Source organism: Lytechinus variegatus, chromosome 3, assembly GCF_018143015.1.
Source record: "Lytechinus variegatus isolate NC3 chromosome 3, Lvar_3.0, whole genome shotgun sequence".
Taxonomy (NCBI): domain Eukaryota; kingdom Metazoa; phylum Echinodermata; class Echinoidea; order Temnopleuroida; family Toxopneustidae; genus Lytechinus; species Lytechinus variegatus.
In genome coordinates this window covers 52901023-52924405 of record NC_054742.1, presented here as the reverse complement: position 1 = coordinate 52924405, position 23383 = coordinate 52901023, and the positions used below count along the sequence as shown (strand labels likewise).

The 23383-nt window shown below is 35.3% G+C and overlaps 2 protein-coding genes and 2 non-coding genes across 4 annotated transcripts in view; 3 read left to right on the top strand and 1 right to left on the bottom strand.

Moving 5' to 3' along the window:
- The first annotated feature begins 352 nt into the window (after nt 1–352).
- TRNAQ-UUG lies at nt 353–424 on the top strand. The gene has a single exon. It is a non-coding gene; the product is annotated as a tRNA-Gln (tRNA).
- An 843-nt stretch (nt 425–1267) lies between these two features.
- Nucleotides 1268–23383, top strand: part of LOC121411343 (centrosomal protein of 70 kDa-like) — a 40380-nt gene continuing 18264 nt past the window's right edge. The window contains exon 1 of the mRNA XM_041604016.1: nt 1268–1538. The gene's annotated coding sequence lies outside the window, so the exon portion shown is untranslated. The remainder of the gene's footprint in view (nt 1539–23383) is intronic.
- On the top strand, nt 5275–5346 carry TRNAQ-UUG. Its single transcript has one exon. It is a non-coding gene; the product is annotated as a tRNA-Gln (tRNA).
- LOC121411342 (NXPE family member 1-like) lies at nt 12587–21735 on the bottom strand. The gene is made up of 4 exons (XM_041604014.1): nt 21183–21735; nt 17136–17920; nt 15715–15788; nt 12587–15290 (listed from the first exon to the last, which is right to left on the bottom strand). The coding sequence occupies exons 1-4, from the start codon at nt 21333–21335 to the stop codon at nt 14497–14499; spliced, it is 1806 nt and encodes a 601-aa protein (XP_041459948.1). The 5' UTR covers nt 21336–21735; the 3' UTR covers nt 12587–14496.

The following is a 23383-nucleotide window of genomic DNA, read 5'->3' as shown; positions in this document are numbered from 1 at the left end:
ACTTCCATTTTCAGAATACACATCCAACATGGAATCCCATTTCAACTAGCTTGTAAGATGAAGACCCCCTATCAAAATTCTATACAATTAGGGTAATATGATATAAGTAGAGTAAAATGATCAGCAAAATTCTATAAATTCATATAGGTATAAACACTGAAACAAGAATGTATATACACTATAAATAAGTGATTGGAAATAAATAATTAATTGCAAATAAGTCTGCAACAACACCCCCTTAAATTCCAAATTGAAGAACGTATAGTGTAACGCGTGTGTCATAGTCCGGGAAACCAGACACGAACAGGAAACTTTGTTTAAGATCCTCAATGTTTATTAGTGTATCATCCGCGGTCCCATGGTGTAATGGTTAGCACTCTGGACTTTGAATCCAGCGATCCGAGTTCAAGTCTCGGTGGGACCTCTTTTATTTACTCTTCACTTTTCTTTAAATTCCCTAAGTAAATTTTTCTCCCACAGTTTTGGGTGCGAGATGATTAAATATGTTCAATAATCATTCTTAATTTTAATATTACTTTATCTATTCCTCACATCATTGTTTTTTTCTGTAATCATTAAGTATTAAAAAAAACCCATAAACGATCGCACTGTTGATTCACTGCATATTTTTCGTTTTCTTTAATTTATACCATTTATAACCAATAGACATTACATGTAATTCCATTTCATTTTATTGATTTCCATTTTCAGAATAATAATAACACATCCAAAACATGATAAGGGATCCCTTTCAAAAATCTTGTTAAAACATTACGATGAATGTCAAAGTATAGCATTCATTTGTTATCATTTCCTGATTTGCAAATCTCATGTAGGGGCACCCCAAACTACCTCCTTTTTTGTCTTTGCTTAGTAAATATGTCTAATACTGTATATCTCTTGTAAAGATATTCACCGACCTATTACAGTTAAATACACCAAAATAAAATAACGAAAATCATATTCTGCATTGTTGGCAAATTATGTCCGCCATTGTTCGCCAAGAATAACCATATAGGGTAAAATATTTAGGAGGCGCCTCCCTTGCGCTTCCGCCGAGATCCACAACTGAAGAATTTAATTTTTATTCATATTTTTGTTAAATATTCATCATAAATTTACAAAGAGCTATAAAATCGGTCTTTTACTGAACTTGGGGATTACGTAATGCGCAACGAGGTGAAACGAACGCACAATGGCAGGAAATCTTAACAACTTATTCAGAATAGGTCAATGAAATAATAGAATCGGCGCATGAATGGGCGGTATTTTCACACACAATTACAATGGAATGTTTTTCGTTTAACAAGCATGCAATAACAGTACTGTGGAAAACAAGTTTGATATTTGATGTCGAGAACGACTGTTTCGCAATACTTGATTGTAAACATAGCTTTGAAAGGGAAGAAAACCTACGGATATTTCATTGGTGTTGTCAAAACTCTTCAACTTTCATTTTTATCATTTCATCAAACGTTTGACGCCTGCAGTGCACATTCTCAGGATGCAAAATGCAACAACAAGTGGACTATGTATAGGTAAGTCATTTAAATTTGTATATATACATGTACCATTGATATCATATGCTATTTAAATTGACGCCGTGAAGACTGATCAAAACCGCATGAAATAGAGTAGCGGTCGACTGACCCGAAGCAGGCTTTGAAAAATAAACTAATTTTGCATAGGCCTACTGTTTTTTCCACACCCCTCTAAAAGTCTTGTTAGATTCGCCATGGGACCGATTTGGTCTGAGCGCTGTTTTTTAATGATAAATTGGGGGTTTCAGATTGTACGTAAATGATATGCCTGACATAAATACTTCCAGCATAACTCTTTGCATAACTCATTTAAAATGTTTATTTTTCTCTGGAAGAAACCCTCATCAAGTCCACCCCAACCAAAAGTTGATTTTGCCACCCCCCAAAAAACAAGCTCAATGCTGAACATTTCATCAAAATCGGATGTCGAATAAGAAAGTTATGATTTTTAACTTTTACTTAATTTTACATAGCAGTTATATGCAAATGAGGGAAATGACGTCATCCACTCACCATCCCTTTTGCACTTTGTTATACGAAATATGAAATATCTTTTTTTTTCATCATTGCAATGTAAAACAAAGTTTGATTCCTCCCTGAACATGATGTAATAACAATTTTCCCAAGAAAATAAAAAAATGCCCCCTTTTTCAAAATTTATTGCGATCTTGGACTTAAGTCTGCATAAAAGGGGACATTTTGACTCTCACCTAATAGTGCCCCTCGGGATGAAAAAATGATCCCCCTCCACATTTTCCTTGTAAACATGGCCCTATTATAATTTCTTTAATGGATGAAAATTAAGTGTCTCTCGTGAGGGAATCTTTCATGACGGATAGCTCTTTCTTCAACAAACAAAATAATTTCAACGGAAGAATGTTTCTTTTTCTATAACTTAATTTTATGTCCACTGTATTCTACAATCAATAATGACTGTATAATGTATGAAACATCGAATTCACTGCCGTTCAGATGGTACAGATTATGTTATTATAATCAGACTCACATTATTAAAAGAAACATAATTTTACTTTTTATTCATTGTAAAATGTTGTCAAAATAGATATCAATTGTGATGAAATAAAAGAACTAAATCGAAAAAAAGAAAGCTTTTTTTTAATTTATGACTGTGATTCTATTCCCCCCCCCAAAAAAAATGCTACTTGCTATTATTAGCAGGCCTACGTGTAAAAACAATAAATGAAGATAAAAAGTGAACTTTAATTTTCATTATTAAAGGAGGCTTCTGGCTTATAGCGGATAAGACTCCGGTTTGCTTTGCGCTAGAATCTTCATTTATTTAGCAAGATACGCATTTTCTTTTTAAAATATGATATCATTTTCCAAATATACGTTTTAAGATATCTACTAATACTAAGTAAATTGACCTATAATTGTATTTGTGTATAGAAACTAAAATGTTTTAGTTTGGAAAAGTAATTGTTTTGCTACTTGGTAACATAATTATTGCGGTATTGTATTGATTAGATAATAATCATTTAAACATTAAAATGGGTTTATGTTACACTAGCATTATGGGTCAGGAAACTGGCCAGATATGTGAAGTTGAGGACTCGATATGGCGCTATTGGTTCGTATCTGCAAATGTACCCAAACTTTAGTATTCAGGACTACTCTTGTAGCAAAATGAACCAAAAAGGGGGCAAAAATGGCGTATGTGTTTTTCGTTACGAAAAGCTCATTTTCTGATAGATTGTGACGACATAATTTTAGAAAATGATAATATTTCACCCCTTTTCTTTTCTTTCTGCTCCTTTTTATTGGGTGAAGGAGATAGGGGAAATTGTCCCAAGCTTTCCAGCCTAGTTGGCCGATAGGAAAAAATATAAATGAAATATTTGGATCAGCCCCTGTCGCATATTAACAATATTTTGCTCAATATAGTACTGATCACGGCCCCATGGTGTAATGGTTAGCACTTTGGCTCGACTTTGAATCCAGCGATCCGAGTTCAAGTCTCAGTGGGACCTCTGCAATATTTTGTTTGTTTATTTTTTTTTACTGAAATTAAATACCTTTTTTTTTTAAATCTTATCCGGTTAAAACATGCAAAGAAAAGATGATACTTATGGAATTTGTTTTGTAACATAGATGTAAATGAAAATAGACGTCTGAATTATATTTGTTTGTAGAGAAACTATCGTTATTGAACAATACTCACAGAAAAAAACTGTGGTGTTAACCGGTGTAAGGACCACACCAGTTATTTTACACCGGGGTTAAATTGGTGGTGTTAGTTTTACACCTGTAGGTGTTATTACAACACCTTTTGTTGTTACATTTACACTCTTTGGTGTTATGTTTAATCTCTAGGGTGTAATTTTAACACCTCAGAATGTGGTCCTCTATCAACACCAATTAGTGTTAGTTTTAACACCGCAGTTTTTACAGTGTTTGGTGAAATGTGAAAATGCGGACCTTTATAAGTACATCTTCTAACTGCATTTACCCTTTTTTAAAATCTGTTTATATACCCCCTTTAGCTAGTTCCTCTTTTACCAGTTCGCACCTTTTACCTCTCAATAGGCATGTTTGAATATGCCTTTATTTACTTCTGATATATGCCCAATTGCCCATTTTTCAAGTTTGAAAAAAAAATCAGTTTACCTAAGATATTTCTAATTAGCACCCCTTCCCTTTTGATAGTGTCCCTTCTCCATATACCATAAAATTCTGGGAAACAAACCATTTTTTTTCAATTGATGAATTTCGCAAGTAGTACGTCATCACAAACGTATGTAGACAAGGCGACATAAAGGCGTCAGTTTATAGGAGACATTCATCATATTATTTAGCTTTGCCTTTTGATAAGAGATACGGGTAACTATGTAAAATAATTAAATTCATATTATTAAACAATTTTGTTAATGATTGTACTGCCTAAAATTATAAGTATATCCAGAATTAAACATTGTGATTTTTTATTAAAAAAGTTATATTTTTGATAGAGTGTGACAATATAATTATTTAGATAATAATTTCACATTTCACCCCTTTTCTTTTCCTTCTTCCTTTTTGGGGGAAATTTCAAATCTAAAAAACGGGACATTCTAAGCACTTTTCTTATTATGAACAGGATAGGTATATATTAAACAATTTATTGATGAGAGCGCGAAGCGTGAGCGGAAACAAAATTGAGATTTCACATCCCAAAACGGGACATTCTTTTCATGTTTTGTAAATCAGGAACTTCAGGATGGGTGATTAGGTATCTTCCTACATTAATTATGTGAGCGCGAGAAGAAACTTAGCACGTTTTAATAAAAAAAAGAAAGAAAAGCTATGTATCTGAATAAACATGCGTGCGCGTGTTTAGATTTATACCTAGAATCTAGGCATTCTAAATACATTTTTAAAAGATTATTATGAAAATCAATAATGCAAGCACGAAGCGCGGGCTGAAAATATTTGATATTCCGATCTGAAAAAGAGTGGATTTAAGCACTATTTCACTACTTAAAGCACTGTGTAGGGAAATTCTGAAATGGTTCCTACAAAACGTCGTTCATTTTCATTACATATCTTCATTTATCATACCTGCCAGATTTCCAGGGGGTATACTGCCTATGGAAAATGACACACGCAGCACCCCCAAGAAAACTTTAGGGGTGCTTCAGGACCCCCAGCATCTCCGCTTCCCAGGGCCATGGATCAGCCACTGGATTAGCCCCTATCGGATATTAACAACATTTTGCTCAGGATTGATAATCACGGCCCCATGGTGTAATGGTTAGCACTCTGGACTTTGAATCCAGCGATCCGAGTTCAAGTCTCGGTGGGACCTCTTTACACTTTTTGTTTATTAATGGAATTTAATGCCTTTCTTTGAATCTTATAAGGTTAAATAGGCAAATGAAAGATATAGACAGATACGATTTATTTAGTATAACGAAGGCCTGTTAATATTGTCAACGTTTGAGTAATAATATTTGTGTAGGAAATATAGTTCTTTTACCATTTCGGACCTTAAAGCTTGACCTCTAAAAATGCAACTTTTAATTGAATTATCCTTTTCGAAATGTGTTTATTGCCCCTTTTAGTTACTGTACTCCTTTTTCCTTTTATTGTCAAATTCCTCTTATTTGCCCCATTTTAGTGGCCCGTTTGAATATGCCTTTCTATACTTCTGCTAATTGCTTATTTTTTGCAAGTTCGATAATTTGTTTTAGTCTGTTTATGTAACCTTTCTTGTCTGATAGTATCATTTTTTTTCCATTGGAGGAAGTGTTCCTATTTCAAATTTCTGAAAAAAAACAGACTTTTTCAATTGATGAATTTCACAGGTAACGTGATTACCAACGAATGTAGAGGGCAGCAGAAAGGCGTCAAATATCAGAGAAGAAAATCATTTTTTAATAATTATTATCAGCATTGCCTTTTGATAAGAGGTATGGGTAAAGTATGTAAAATAATATCATTTTGTATAGCTATTTTGTTAAACAATGAATGTACTGCCTAGTATCATATAGGAGGATCCAGGGTCCGAAGATGCCGTGCCCACCGTGACCCCCCCCCCCCCTCCGTAAAAACAACACAAAAAGGAAAACTGAGAAAAAGATTTTAAAAAAAAGAAAAATATAGGAAAGAAGAAAAGGGAGAAAAAAAGGAGGTAGAAAAGTGAATGAAACCAGTGGAGGGAAAAATCAAAATACGTTTAAAAATTCAGGTAAATATACAACACAAAAAGTGTTGCCCGCGCTTCGCACTTGCATTGCCTTTGAGAACTAATCTTCTCGAAGGATAACACGTGGATTAAAAATAATAATAACGTGTTCAAGCCAAGATTCTGCTCTCGATTCGAATTTTTATATTTTTAAAGCAAGAAACGCATCCCGTTCATAATTACAAAAAAAGTGTTGAATATAAAAATACTCAGCTTGTGCTATACGCGCTCCCTTTTTGATCAGTGAGATATGTATCCTCTTCATTAATTCATTAAGTCATTGAAATGTCCCCTTTTCAGGTCAGTAGACCTGTATAAAATGTTTTCAGCGCTTTGGATTAGTATTATTGTTCAGTTAGATATGCATCCTGTTCATGATCACAAAAGGTACGATAATACGACAGTGGCGGACTGTACCAGATTGGAAGAAGAAGAAGAAGAGGTACTTAATACCCCGTTTTTAGGTGTAATTCGAAAAAAAAAATCAGCTCGCGCTTCCTGCTCGCATGATAATATAGTATAGCATCATTGTCTTCATAATATTTTTACATATTAAACAATGTTTAACATGTTCCTTTTTAGTCTAATATATCAAATGTTTCAGCTTGCGCTTCATATTAATTGATATAAACAGTTTGCTCTTTATTACAAACGTGCTAGTTTTCAGATTCGAAAATAAAAAAATTTCAACCCTCGGTTCCCGCTCGCATCATAGATACACATCATTTCAATGATTATAAAAAGAATATAGAATGACCACTTTTGAGGTCTAATAATTGTTTAAGTGACATATATACACAACAAAAAAAGTAAGTCCCCCTAAATCAAATTGCTGTAACTTTTGAACGGAATTATTTTGAGATATGATATATTTCGTAGATAGTTTTCAACACTCATTAAGCAACTCCTGGGGAAAAATGAGATTGATCAGTCGAGTCATGCAGGAATAATTAAAGATTTAATTAAAAATGAAAATTTTTGAAAGTCACAAGAGTCGTTTTTCAGATTGTGCAAATACAAAGTTGGGCAAAAGTTGTTTTTAGGTGAATTTTATGGTATTAATGCTGTTTTACTATCCATCATTTAGCCACTCCACACACAATTTTGATATCGTATGTTCGTGAGCACAATATTGCAGGGGCCACAGAAGCTGGGTGGGGGGGGGGGGCTGGGGTCCCCCACTTTTTTTCCAAAAGCATGTACCAAAATGTAAAATTGACCATACGATTGTGATTTTTGCATGGTCAGCCCCCTCCCCCCACTTTTGGCTCAGCCCCTCCCCCACACGTTGAAAACCGTTCCGCGGCCCCTGTATTGTGACGTATCATCAGAGGGGTTTTAGTAGTATCCTCTACAACTTGTTAGGTCTTACTAAAATTTGAAAATGTTGGTGGCTACCCCGATTATAGGCCCCTACCCATTTTTAAATTCTGGATCCACCCCTGGTTTGTCCATAAATTAAACTGATCATGAGAAATTGTTAGGAAAAGAATATATTAATGCAGTATAAAGAGTATTCATTCCTAAGTTTTCGAATGTGCTCGCTCAACCATGAAGGGTTAAAAGTTCGGAAAGTGTGTGGTGATGGAAATGGATGATAAAAACAACAACAATTAAAGTCATATTTGAAACCCAATTTGCCCCCAATATTCAACTTATTACCCTTTAAAATGAGTCTGTGACATTGAAAATACCAATTTTCCCACTTTGATGCGTGCTCACTCATCCATGAATAAACAAATCGATTTCATTTTTGCACAGAATTCTGCCCATAGGTTGATAAACATTACTGCCAAATGACATTGCTAAAGACAGCCTTGAAAAAAAGTTCCACCATATTTAATAAGGGGTTACTTATTCTTGAACATAATTATGCACCCATAATGTGCACAAGTCTATGAGAGAGGAAGTCAATATTTCAACAAATACAAAGGAAATAAGGGTTTGTTTCATGGACGGTTTTTGTTACTTCTGCCAACAGTTATTTCATGAAACTTCGCACATGGCTTCAAAGTGACACTATCCAAAAGGCGCGCACACCAAAATAACAATTCGATACGGCACAGAGTGGGGCCAAGGCCTTGAACTTTCTTCCCATTTTCATAAATTTCGAATATTGTTTGCTCACTGATGCAATAAACATCGGGATTTTCATAAAAATCAAATCAAATGACCCATGCAAGGAGGTTTGTGACAGATATCCGTAGTTACAAATTTCATTTTTTCCAATAACGTAAAAAAGAGCTAATCACATTCCACATGTTCATTCAAGCGTGAGTGTTTAATTAAACGCCTTTGAATCATTGAAGCGTACGAACATAACGAAAAAATTGATAAAAGATCAATTTCAGTTACCAAAATGAAGCAATACTTGCCTATGGTATTTGAAAATCGTATTTTTTGTTTTCAATAAATGTTCATTGAACCGTGAAACGATGAATATTGTTGAAGATACTCTTCCCAAAAATAATTGTCATCATATTCGATCATTTTTATTGATAAAAATGTGTAAAAATCCAATTATAGCAAATTTGGACTTGTGTTTATTCAACCGTGAAATTTAGCCAAAAAAGTTGTTTCGTCTTTTAGAAAGTATCTTTTACAAGCCTTCTATTTTTCATGATGAGAATGTGGAATCAGTTCCTATGATATGAAATCAAAGTCAAGATATTTGGCTTGTGACTTTTGAAAAGTGACATTTTTTGCCTTCCGACGGTGCTCACTGAAGCATGACGTAAAATACGTCCATAACATTTACTCAGAGGGTAGCTTATAAAATTACCTACACGCTCATGTAAAAATATATCAAAAACTCGCATTGGTTTGGAAATTATTGATGTTTGTTCAAGGGGGGGCTTACTTTTTTGTTGTGTATAGTTGAGGCCAGAAGTTTACGTAAACTCAGGTAACCGGCCAGGAAATTCAATGAAAAGTTAACACTTGCCAAACATAGAATTTACAATATCTTATATAAAATATTTGTGCTATCATGACGAATTTGATATAATAAGAATGTCATACCCTTCATCACATTGTTTTGTCATCAGGAGATGAAAAATATTTAGGTGTCATTTTCCCCCCAAATCTTCATATTTTGGACAAATTAAAGATAAAAACTTGACAAAAACATTTCATATTTATGCTAGTTACTTCTCAACACAAATATTTCAGATTACACCTTTTGTTCAGTGGTGACATATCATGATAGAAAATGTGACGTAAATAAAAGATTTGACATTTATATATTTCTATGAAACGATGTTTGAAAATAATATATAAAAAACAATAGAATACATTTGGAACGAATATTACTTTTTTCCTCAAAGAAAATTCCACCTGAAATATACTTAGATCCCAACGGCATTCCAATCATGTGAAAGAGATTAATACGCTCTTTCATTTGATACCAAAGTCTTCATGGTAGTATTTATTTTTCTGAAGATATAGTAAATTTTACGATGTTTGGCAAGCGAACAAAGTCACTGAATTCCATGGGTGTATGTAAACTTGTGGCCTCACCTGTACATATCTGGTTCACCTTGTTTCAAATTTTATTTTTATTAAATACACATTTTCACTTATTTTTATCACATACATGTAATAGTTAAATATTGAGGATGGAAAATTAAGACTGTGCGTGTCACCACGTAAAACACTGCTACTTCAGGCAGAAACATAATCTGATTGTGAAAATATCTGTTTGCACCCAAATGCCCCCTTCGATATTTTTTTCGTTCCCCACCCCGTTAAACGATCCACCATCCCTGCTATACTGTCCATGATTATAAAAAGTTTTTAGAATGTCCAGTTTTCAGGTAGGAAAATCAACAATATTCAGCTTGCGCTTCGCGCTCATATCATATTAATTTGTTTGTTGAGATATATCATTATAGTCACTTCTCACAGTCCTATTACGTCCCTTTTCATGTCAGTATACTAATCATTTGCAATGAATAGTGGATTGTGCATATTTTCATCATATGTATGCCCAGAATGTTCATTTTTCATGTGTAAGTAATAAAATATTCACAATTTTGAGCACGCGCTTCGCGCTCTCATTGTCAAATGGGATACCTGTTTGTAAGGATAAAGCTATAAGATGGAATTAAATTTCAGTATCTAATTAGGACTACTCCTCCCCCCAAAAAAAATCAGTTTTAACTGCCGTAATTTTGAAAGCTACCGCCCCTAAGAATAATATCGCCTTCTTATATATTTAAGGGGGCATACAAAAACACCATTATTTTTTCCAGCGATTTCCCTTTTAATTTCTGTTATTCTGTATTTTCGCCACGTCTTACTTTGTGTTGTTGGAAATTCGATATGAAAGCGTAGGCCTATATATATCAAAAGTGCAAATATATATTACAATGTACAGTACCTGAAAATTACTAATCAACGTCAATATATTTACATGCCACATTTATATACAAAGCATGTGAAACACGAAAAAAAAATGTCACGTTGACTCTGTGGCAATAATGTAAATGAAATTAAAATGATGGTCCACGCCGGGGATCCACGGAAGTTTGGAGGCTTAATATTTCCAATAGACATGTATATATATATACGTACATTGAAAAATTTCCTGAACATTCTCCAGGTTCTTGTCAAGAATTAGAAAAAAAATCAAAGCTTTTCAAACAGTGAAGAAAAAAGGAAAAGTAAATAAAAAGAATATCCATTTCAAAGAATATGAATTATCAGTTGGTGTACTTTCCAAAATGCCGATCGCTCGAAACGATTTGCACGCAAAACTTGAAAAACAAAAACAAAACAAAAGCAAACACCATTCTTAGTGGTGGGTAGCTTTTTTTTTACCTGTTTTATCAAAATAAATCAACATACATGCATTTACATGACTGGAATTATTTTATGTAAGAATAAATTCATAAAAAAATCCATTAATTAACGAGGAAAGGCCAACTTCAATTTCAAGAGCAGCTCATTGCGACTTGTCACCCCCAAACCATCAATAACTCGCCAGGGAAGGCTCCCTGTAAATAGGCAAACTAGTAATTTGGCCTTCCAAACAAAACAGAAAACTGTATATTCTGAAAGAATAATTATTCGTCTTCATTCTCAAAATTTGAGGTTGTAAAGTCAAATAAAACAAGCAACTAAACTATAATTCAAATATTGTAATATCAATGTCAAGGATCTGCCAGTGTAAATTTGGGGACATAATATTCAAGTTTATTTTAACTCATATATTTCAGGAATACGTCTGGCATATACACTGTCAAAATTAACTTTTCAAGATAGTGTATTATCAGTAATGAGACCGATCATTTCATAAAAAAGACTACTTTTAAATGCTTATGAACAGTGGCGTAGTAAGCATTTTTTGGGGGAGGGGGGGGGGCAGAAATGGCGTATCAGACAAAATTAAGAAAAGATTGTGGGCTAAGCGAGCGAGCAAAATTTCGACATTTGTATTACAAAAGTCAAATTTTGTGATAGATTTTTATATAAACATTCAAAAATAAAATCACATTTCACCCTTCCCTTTCTCCTTTTCCTTTTTTTTTTTTGGGGGGGGAATTTTAGGGGCAAGCGCCCCAAGTACCCCTCCCCCTGCTGGATGTGAATATCATGAGATAAACTATTCATGGACTTCTGTGTAGGACATGACAAAATCAGAATCGTCAGCAAGCAATAAAAAAGAAGGGACATTCAAAGAATATTTTATGTCATAAGTATAAATAGTAAATAACAGGTTACATTTCGTAATTCCGAAGGTTCTTTATTCCGAAGGTTCTTTATTCCGAAGGTTCGTAATTCCGAAACACGCAAATTGCCTATACCTCAATGTTCGTTAATCCGAAAACGTAAAAGGGTTCGTTAATCCGAACATTTGTGGCGTTATTCCGAAGGTTCGATAATCCGAAAACGGAATAAGGTTCGATGTTCCGAAGGTTCGCTAATCCGAAAACGAAATAAGGTTCGTTGCTCCGAAGGTTCGTTAGTCCGAAAACGAAATAAGGTTAGTTAATCATTTAGTTTTCGGACTAACGAACCTTCGGAATTACGAAGCTTCGGAAATACGAACCTTCGGAACAACGAACCTTCGGAATATCCGAACCTTCTGAATAACGAAGCTTCGGAATTACGAATGTATGCGTAAATAACAAGGGACCAAGCAAACAATCCCAAGTGACATCACAATTTACATATAAGTTAGTTATTGACCATTAATTGTAAATAATTTGTAAGAGTTCCTAAACAGTGGCGTAACAGGCGGGGGCAAGCTGCCCCCTGACGGATTTCACCGGGAAAATAAAAAAAACAGGAAAAGAAGAAAAGGGAGGGAGAGAGAAAGGGAAAGGGAAAGAAAAGAGGAAAGGGAAAAAGGAAAAATGACTAAAAGGAAAGAAAGGAAGAACATAACTAGGGAAATGCAAGGAAACGGGAAAAGGAAGGAGAAAAGAACACGTGAGGAAGTACAAATATCTTGAAATACTAATACATTAGCATGATTAGCAAGAGAGGGATATACAATAAAAATAAATGACTCAATGCCACGGGCAAGAATGGCGGGAAAATGCATAGGAGAAAGAGGCACAAAGAAATGGGAAATGAAGTTAGAACCAAAAGCTTAATTGCAAAATCAGGATATAGAGAAAAGGGACGAGAAAAAAAAGAACATATTAAGACGAACGGGTTGCCGACGACTGAAAAATAAATTGAACGTTTAAAAAGGTGGATGGCGTCTATTACAAGCTTGCTAAATTTTATGCAATAATGGTTGCAATCAGGACAAAAAATCCCGGGAAAAATCCTTAGCCAAAGTAGAACTATCCAAGGGCTAGTTATCATATCCACCGATATTATGTCCTAACCTAAATAAAGCTTTGCGCTTGCTAGATTTACCGTAAAAAGCCTGTTTACTTTGGCTAAATTTCCAAAGCCTTTATCACATACGTAGAATTTAATTTCAAAATCATTTTCAAAGGCCAAATTTTTCTGGCTTACTTCGCTCGCTGGCGACTTTTACAATTTTTCCTCATTTGCTATGTTGTGCTGCCTCAAAATATTTCGTTTATTATCCGCAACTGCGTTGAGGTTAAAATTGTTGGTGTATTTACCCGCGATTTGATAAAACAATGACCATCTGCGATGTTTGAAAATATTACGAGGTTCCGGGGGCTCCGCCCCAGACCAGGGGCGGTACCAAGTGGGAGGCACGGGGGCATTTGCCCCCAGTGAGTAGGCCCCACCCCCGAAATTTCGAAAAATAAAATGTGTATTAAATGTTATCATAAACATCCTACTGAAGCTGAAAAGTGCTGAAAGCTGAAAAACAGCTTTTTCGTTCCTTAAATTTTGAAAAATTTCTCATCCAGTCACTGTTCGCTCCCAATAATTTTTGTCACTAGTATACATTCTTCAGGTCATTACATAAAATTGAACATGTCACCCGCGCTATACACGTTCGCAGTAGCTGTGACTGAGATATGTTATTTATCAAATGGGGCTCAAAAATCCAATGTTCAAGTCATTATGCTTCTCGCGATTAGAGTTTTCATTATTCGTTTTAGCGAGATACGCCTCCTGCGTATTCATAATTTTCTTAATAAAAAACAGCTCGCGCTACGCGCTCAAATCAAATGTTTAATTAGATAGCCATCCAGTTCATGATTACAGAAGTGCTTATAAAACGTTCAGTTATCATCTCAGGGTCTCAAAATTTTTCGGCTCGCGCTTCGCGCTCGCATTATTTATTTGGTGAGAACATCTTCATGACACAAATCAAACAGCTAGTCCTTAACAGGTCCTTTTTCAAATCGGTAGGGTCTACATTAAAGAAAGTAGCTCGCGCCTCTTGCTCGAGTTTGAGAAATAGGCAAAATATTTGTGTGTTGACCCGCCCCCAAATGCTTTTTTGCCTTCCGCGAGGTTAAAAATCCTGGGGCCCACCATTGCCCTGATCCAGATTCGCATAGCACTGGCCCAAAAAAGTTCTACAACCGAGAACAAAAAAGAAAAGATGAAAGAAAACGAAAGGAAGGTGTAAGATATGGTGTTATTTTCTGAATACCATTTCAAAATCAATCTCGAGTAAGATTCTCATGAATAGCTGATTTTTTTTTTTCACTCGCTTCGCTCGCTCACAGAGGTAGACGTTCAAAAGTGTTGGTTTATCAAGAGCAGAATTACACAAGTGAACATGGCATTCAAATATAGGCTTCATCATTCGTGATAAATGAAAGTGAACATTTCACAATTTTGTTGGCAAATTCGGTTGCATAGTATATTTTGATATTTTTTTCAAGAAGGACATAAATACGAAAGAAACAAATCAACTTCTTCATTAATACATGGCCAGGGCATATGAACATATACTTGGTTTTGATAAGATGTAACTAAATCCCAAGTGTCTATCATCTTTGCATCAATACCGACAAATTCGTCCTCCATTATCCCACTCATTTGTCTGAAAACATAGTCATTACTGTGCACACGAGCTAGAAACGAAGGCTGTTCTCGGGGCTGAGACTTTTTTACGACGGCCATAACGCGATCGTCGCCGAGCCTCGTACGCGCGCGCGCGATGGCGTCACGAATAGAACGCATTCTATCTCGATAGCTGTCCATATTCCATGAGGAGTAGTGCGCCGACATGCTGATTAAAATGACGTATTTCACACTCGTGTCATTGAGCATATCCATGTATTCCCCTTCGAACATGCGCTCTAAACCAACAAAGTTAAAAGTTGCAGTGAGTGCCGCAGAGAGCACGTGTCTTTTGTAAAGGACCGTGTGCGTCATATCCTCGGTGCAATAATAATATGAATTTGGCACATTTTTGTCGCCCAGTTTCTTCTCTAGCGTGCGGAACCACTGACATCCTATAGAATCGCCTAAAATGATGATTTTGTGACCTGTAAGGCATTTCTTGACGTCGTCAACATCATCCCACCGTTTGTTGGCGCAAACGAGCGATTGCCATCTGGGACCTAACCAATATCCTTCTGGGAGTAAACTTGAGTTCCTACTGTCGCCGTCACCGCAAGGTACTCTGGGACGTTCCACCTTGTAATCATAGACTTCAGTCATCATTCCTGATTTGATTTACAAAGAAAAAAGCACAATAACGTCTTTTAAAAGAAATTTTAGATTGGATAACATTTAGAAAAATATTTAAAAAGTATTAATTTGAAGAAAAAAAGAAGATATATCAATACATTTACTTATAAATAACGTTAAGCCTTTGCAAAAATGATGTCTAGAAAAGTAGTGACACTTTACGACAGACAGAATGTATAATTGTACCCAGATTATAGGAACTATATAATTGATTATGTATAATGTCATTAGAATCATGAAGCTGAGGGCAATCTATATTTTATATCATATTCTCAGCTTATTTTGATTTCACCATATTTTTTGCTCGCCAGAGTATTGGAAATCCAATAAGTGTGTCCAAAAATATAGCGTAATGACAATTCTACGGCCTGTCAGCACTAGATACCAGAATGAACTTACCTGTATTACTCTTTTCTGCGATGTCTATGTGATACACTGACTTGGGTGATATCAAGTTGGTCTTGTAAAATGTGCTGTGATTTTTTTTTGAAAATGAAAACACACATTGTTTACCAGATGGTTAAGCATAAAAAAATATTTGGACACTGATCCCGAGCAGACCTTGATTATACAAGAAGGCAATTCCATAAAAAAAAATGTACATCCGCCCCCAATATGTGGCCAATGTGGGAACTTCATGACATTTTCTGTCTTTTTTTTTGTTCTTTCGACAGTCTGTAATGTTCTCAAAGGACAGTGACTTGGTCAGTTTATAAAGTGAAGAAAGAATTGAGAAAATGGGGGTGGGGGTCGGACGTACAAAAACTAGATTTATGGAATTGCCCACGAGGATCGCTCCCTTTTAGTGCAAGTTCAGTGCCGCTTCCCTGTTGGACATAAACATACATGGTCAACACACTCAATACATTATAGTAAACTGTATGAAGACATCGTGACCACAGTATAATACGAATATTACACAGTTATGACACATAGTTGCCACACAGTGAAACAATAATATTCACACTGGCTGAAAACTTATTCAGTATGTAATAATGGCAAAAACACTGCTTTCAAACAAATGATAGGAAAAAAAAACAGAAATTCTGAAATTCATTCGCAATTGTGTGTTTACACAATCCCTATGCTTTGAAAATAAAAGCCAATCTGTGAAGAAGAATGCCACTGTCTGACACTTCTTAAGCATGTTCAGCAAAAGTTCTATATAATGACCACATTGTGAATATCATTGCTTTGTTGTAAAAAAAATATACATATAATGTGATTAAATTGTCCTTCATCATTCATAGGATCTTTCATGGAATAGTGAGCGTTTCATCACTGTGTTCACTGTGTGACTGACTTTATATGTAAATATATATATTCACACACATATGTATATATATATATATATATATATATATATATATATATATTATATATATATATATTATATATATATATGTATATATGTATATATATACATTTGCTTTTATGGCGCCAATGAGACTGTGAATATAATATTCACAGCGCGATATACGACGAACACCTTTTCAATCTGTATAGTTTAGTCGCTATGTGGTAATATTCATCATAGCTATATTGACACACTGTGTACCACACTATGAAGAAATTTTCCAATTCCACTGGATTGACTACACTAACACAACATGAAACACACTGGTGACTGTGTTCTCTTTCCGACAAGATTATAGCAGCATTCGTAATATACCCTTCTAGTTATCATATAACCATCGCACGATAAGAGAATTTCATTCGGGAGGAAGTTGTAACCGAGAAGATTCTTGTACAAAAAGTGTTTAATAATGACCTATGACATGGAACCGTTGTAATAACGAACCGTAATTGGAAGAACTTACTTGTTGAATAGATATTTCTTTCCAACAATGAGCTGATTAACCGGTCTCTCTATTCCAGCATACTGTCCATAGGACATTATAGATCTGATATCATCACAAATGAACCCATTGGGCTTGGTGCATATGAGAGCGCTCTGGCCCATCCCGGTCTCATTGGCGCCATAAAAGCAAATGTTTTCGTTCAACAGGTGGTTCATCCCTCGTTTCACAACGCATCGACCTTGACCATCACCAAACCCGTAACGATTGTATGTTGCAGCCCAAGTGAAGCAACCGTCGGCTTTCATATAAACCTCACTCAACCACCTCACAGTGTCGGATGGGTAACCTAGAACAACTTGCAAGTTAAGTCTTCCAGGACGCGGCGCCAAGAAATAAGCCGAATAGCTCCCATTCTGATGATCCACCAGACGGGCGGCACTTCTGAAATACCCGTCGGGCGATGCCACTGTCACAAACCAGAAGTCACCACCAGCAGTCTGAGGGTACCCCATCCCATTGTAAGCGTCTATTCGAATTTCAACAGTATCGCCGACTTGGTACCCTTGTCGGACCGGCTGAAACACGGATGTTGCTGAAGAAGTCAGGTTCAGAGCATTGAAGTTTGAGTACTCCTTGATTATAGTGTCATTATGAACAAAGACATCAAAAAGATGGTCCAATCCAAATGATCCAAAAGTGTGTTGAGGTGTAAGCATGTATTGTGTCGGGTGTTGTTTAACTCCCCTGCTGTCCTTTGCACCGAAGCTTAGAGCAAGGCTGATCCTTTTGGAAGCTGAAAACACCTGATGAAAGAAAATAAATACTTTTATAAAAAAAACTTTCCAATACTCCTTCTTGATTGTGCAGTTTTACTGATGAGACACTGAAAAGTTACAATCATATCTGGTTTATTACTTTAATTAATCATGATTATAGGCCTATAAGGATCAAGGCCACCAGCGAGATCACTATCCCACCGCTGCCACCATATCACCAAACATAATTTTTTCAAGACGTTTCAAACAACGTTTATTTCTTTGAACACAAATTTTTCACAATTACAATATGAGAGAGGCTTCTTTTTCTTCTCCACCAGTACCCAAAGAGTATAAATGACTAAAATAATATCTTTTTCTGTTTTTTTTTTTAATCTCAAGAAGACTTACAATGATTATGCTACCTGTGTTCAATGCCTGAATAAAAAAAAAGAAAGAAAGAAGAAAAAAAGATGCTTAGGAAATTGCTGAAAATGTAAAATTAGAGAGTTATCCTAAACCTTTTCATAATATGCTGCTAATTTGACATTTCAGGTCAAGTAATACATCTTTTGTCAAAAGTTGTAACTTTCTTAATAATCTCTTTCAACTTCTCACCATTACGTTTTTCTTATCTTCTGCTTTCTAACAAATGAATGAATTTAATACCAAAGGTGAGTTCTGTCTTGAATCTTAAATGTGGACATGATAGGTTCAATTGACTTAACCCATCCCGTCCAAAACCATGTATAGTAAACATATTTTTGTTATAGTTGAAAATAATAGAGCAAAGTAAAATAAAATGAAAAAGAATAATTCCGATCCCTCATCTTTACATTAGAAATCCTATTTACTATCTCATACCGTTTCTAATGACTGGCTGTACTATTATGTTCCATTTCATTTTACATTAACGCGAATACAGGTGTTTAAAAATATGGATATTAATTTATCAAAGGTTATACATTTTGTCTCATCGGGCTTAAAAACTTAGACATGCTAGAAGCGGCGGAAATATATGTTTTCACTGAGTCATAGAGCACTTGTCTTGACAACAATTAAACATGATAAAACGTATAGGCCCTATTGCATAATATTACCAGTTAATTTCAATCTAGAGTGTCTGTTGCTGGTAATAATTTACATGTACACGGGAACATGATCACATCGAACCGACATCAAAAGTCGTCTAGTCTAGACTTTGAAATACTGTTATCCAGCAACAGTGGCATAGTGATGAGTAAACCTTTCGAGGGGGTCAAACAATAGCGGATTGTGTGCAAAATATCCCGAGCAAAAACTTTTAACTTTTGAATACGATGATTCAATTTTGTGATAGATTTTAACAATATATTAAGTAATTTAAAATGAAAATATATAGGCGTATACTTTTTCCTCTGCCTTTCTTTTATTTTCTCCCTTTTTCCTTGTCATGGAAGGAAGCACCCCTTCCCCTCCATCCGTACGCCAGTGTTCAGCGAAATCCATTAGTTCAGGGGAAATTCATAATTGCCTGATTTCGTGGCTAGCTTTCATGTGACGACGACGACAAAATATTGCCCCTTATTAGTAGAATTATTTAAACGGGAAAGAATGGATGTATGCTTTAAGTTATGCATACAGGAAGCAATTGTTTAAAGTGTTCAATGATAAGTTCTGTGAAGTATCATGAATACAATATTTAGCCACTTGGCCGGGGATGTAATAATAAAAGTTTGCTTGTACAATAAATCATACAATAATAAAGATACAACATTAAAAAAAAACCAAATCAGTGAGGCATTTACGTGTCTGTGATGATTTTTTTTAAAGTGAAAATCCGCAGGTTTTAATAATTTACGATATTCATATATCTTTAGTACAAATAGTAATTGCATATAATTATTGTTATTATAACTCTCTATATGTGCTTATGACTGAGGCTAATTCAATATTTTTTTTTTAAGTTTTGAATCCATTCAGAATGATTACTTCGATCTGTCTCCATGCACATCTTGTTTGATAATTTTCATATAAAAAAATCTAATGCTTGTATGACTCCATTATGATTGTCATCCAGGCATTTCCGGCGTCCCAGTGGAGAGAGAGATAGAGGGGGGGGGGGGGCGACAAGGATGAGGGGGAAGTTAGATTAGTTGAAGCTGCTAGCTAGGGACGGACAAGGATGTGGGAATTCCTAGAGTACTCGTCTTCCTTCCTTTCAAATGAATCATACACAGCAATAACTGCGGTGTTAACCGGTGTACGTAGATGAGGACCACACCAGTTATTCTACACCGGTGTTAAATTGACAGTGTTATTTTAGCACCTGTAGGTGTTATATACAACACCCTTGGTTGTTACATGTCCGGGTTACATGTACACTCTTTGGTGTTATGTTCAATCTCTAGGGTGTAAGTTCAACACATCATTTTAACACCAATCAGTGTCAGTTTTAACACCACAGTTTTTACAGTGTATATAAGCATGATATAGGAGAGATCGAGTTCTGCTAACATTCAACAGAAAACAAGTGTGAATAAATTCATTAACCCAAATTTTCAAATACACGAGGCGAATTTGGATCATGATGAGCAGTCCTTACAAACGGGAATAAGAAAAGCATGGAGGTAACAACAATGGAGTGACAACGATATGCAAATAGCTTCCAATATCTAAAGAAGTACCAAAGAAATACACAGGTGCAATGTAGCCTTTGGTGGCGACCTGCATGTGATGCCGCCAGTTTCATGGGAAAACTGAAAAATAATTCATGGTGAAAAAGATAAATATTTCCATTTTTATTTGAGCACAAACATAAATATTGAACACATGAAATATGTATTACCAAAGGCATATTATGTCTTGATATTGGGCGAAATATTGAATGATAACATTTTTAAAATATGATAAACCCGATAATTTGACATCTTAAATCAACATTTTACAAAGTTCCCACACACGTCCAGAAGAAATATTGCAACATTAATTATTGCTGTCCCCTGTCAAAGTGAGCAATGTGTCTGCAGCGTAAAGTAATTACCATTACAAAAGCATGTATTGTAATTCGCCTGTAAGTCTGTAGTTATAGGCAGGAATCTTTGCAAGAAATATGCAATGAAACACACGTGTAACATATTTTATCATGACGGCATCTAAGTGGCTATACAGGGAATGTGTTTGGTGGTTCTCAATGTCTTAAATCTCCTTGAGAAAAGCAATAGGGGTCTCCAACAAAAGGGATACCCATTGATGAATTGTTATAAATCAATATATACTAAGTATCTTTAATAATGTTTAAGATCAACACTCCGTATGATATCGTACTTACCCAAGTGATGATAAATAACACAGATATTACCAATGCTGTGATAAAACATTTCTTGAATGATGAAATACCCGTCCTTCTTTTATGAATGTTTTTAGTCTGTATGAAGCTAAACTTGGAGAGTATTATATTTACGATGATTTGACTTGAAGACATTCTGTGAGACTGCAGTGCTATACGTTGGGAGCCAACCACTGTGCCTGATTCACGCGCCCTTTCCTGGCAAGCACAATATTCTGGTCAATCGTTACTGAGCAATACATTTCAAGAACACAGAGACAGCATCAGAAACATGCACCGCACAAAGTTACTCAAGGCCAAGGATATAGCAGATCAACTCATCAACCACTATTCTTAAAGTGCTACTTCAGATAATTAAAACAGAGAAATGCATTTGTGTAGCTGTAGGTCTATAAACCATACTGCATGGGCGTCGAATATCTGTCTCATCTGTATCGGGCATCTACACAAGTATAGGCTCTAGGTAGGTGAGGATATTTGAGGAAGTCCCCAGTTTTCTGACTTGCGTTGACAGATCATAGAGGGAGATTTAAATGAATGGTTAAGACGTTGACTGCCGAAACTGATACCCTAATGCTATTTCCGCTGTGTCATGCTGCACCGAGAAACGCGTCAATTCCAGGAAAAAAAAAAAATCAAACGTATTTATCATAAACTATTGCAAACGGTATAATCATTAAAGTTTGACCGAAAATTTGTCAATCTTTATAATACTCTTGTAATTTCAAATGATTGGAATATCAATAGCATTTTGCTATTACCTCCTGAATTTATCAAATCTAAGAATCTATATAGTTCGAATGTATATACGGCCTTAATGGACCCCATTGAAGAATACGGTGGTATCTTATTGATACCGCTGAAATGGCCATCCTCCATCTGTGTGTTATGTTAAATAGATCATGTATATATATATTTTTTTTTTCTTTTTATATGTAAATAAATACAATGGAAATATAAATTTATTTGTCGTATGGTTTTCTGTTTGGGCCTATCATCAAACGGAGTGTGCACTGCCACCAGAGTTGTGCGACACTCTCCCAAGTATAGATGGGGGGTTTTCCAGAGCCCTGGGAACGGTTTTTTTTTTTACTGGGGCACTGATCATGCTGATGTCAATTTTGACAAGAAAAAAATCACAAAATTTAGCAAGGAAAAAAGGGTGTTATTTCACTCCAAAATGAAGCTGATTCGGCCGTCAGGAAAAAGTTGACAAGCCCCCCAAAAAGAAGGGGAAAAAAGGATCACTTGGCCTACAAATGCTTCCCGGGGAACTGCTGAAGAGTTCACATTGGAAAAAAAAATCCATAAATAAATTTTGATGGTTTAATGAAACATGCAGTAGAACAATAAATGGTGAATAAATCAAGATCGACTCATGGGTTTAGATTTAAATCATTTAAGAATGATATTAGTTACTTCACATAGCAAACTGGTTTTAACTGATCCTTTTTTTTCAGATCAATGCATGACAATACCATCGAAATTGATGGTAAAAGAGAACTTATAATGCAGTTACTCTGAGCCAACTTAAACCAATAATACACAAAACCAACTGATTGTGAAACCAGTAGAAATCAAGGCGATACACTCAGCAGCCATATTCATTTTAAATTAGATTATGACATTTCATTTAGGTCTATTCCATTTATTTCTTCTAATGAAGGAAAGCTTGCAATCAGGGGCGGATCGAGGATTTTCCGAAGGGGGGCACATTTTTTCGAGGAAAAAATTGATAAGCAAAAAAAGAAAAAGAAAAAAGGTCTTTATTTTCAAAGGGGCCCGGGGGCACACTTCTGTTTTAATGGCATTTTTACATTACAAATTTTAAATTTGCTTCTCAAGGGGGGGGGGGGCACGAGCCGGTCGTGCCCCCCCACCCGGATCTGCCAGTGCTTGCAATGTGGAATTACATTGACCCTTCTCATTTTGTTTGCTGGCTTGCTATTTTCTGTTTGGTGCCGATACATCCATAAACTGTCGGGACTGACATCATTCATTTAAATATATAAAGGATGAATGAATATTTATTTTATTTTGTTTTTATTTTCCTGGTCAAATGATTAATGTATACAAATAGTACTGTTCAAACTTGTTCCTTTAATTCATTTTGTATAAAAAAAAGTAAATGAAGAAAAGCTCCCCTTACATGTACGCAGGGTACTGCTTTCATAACAGTTGGG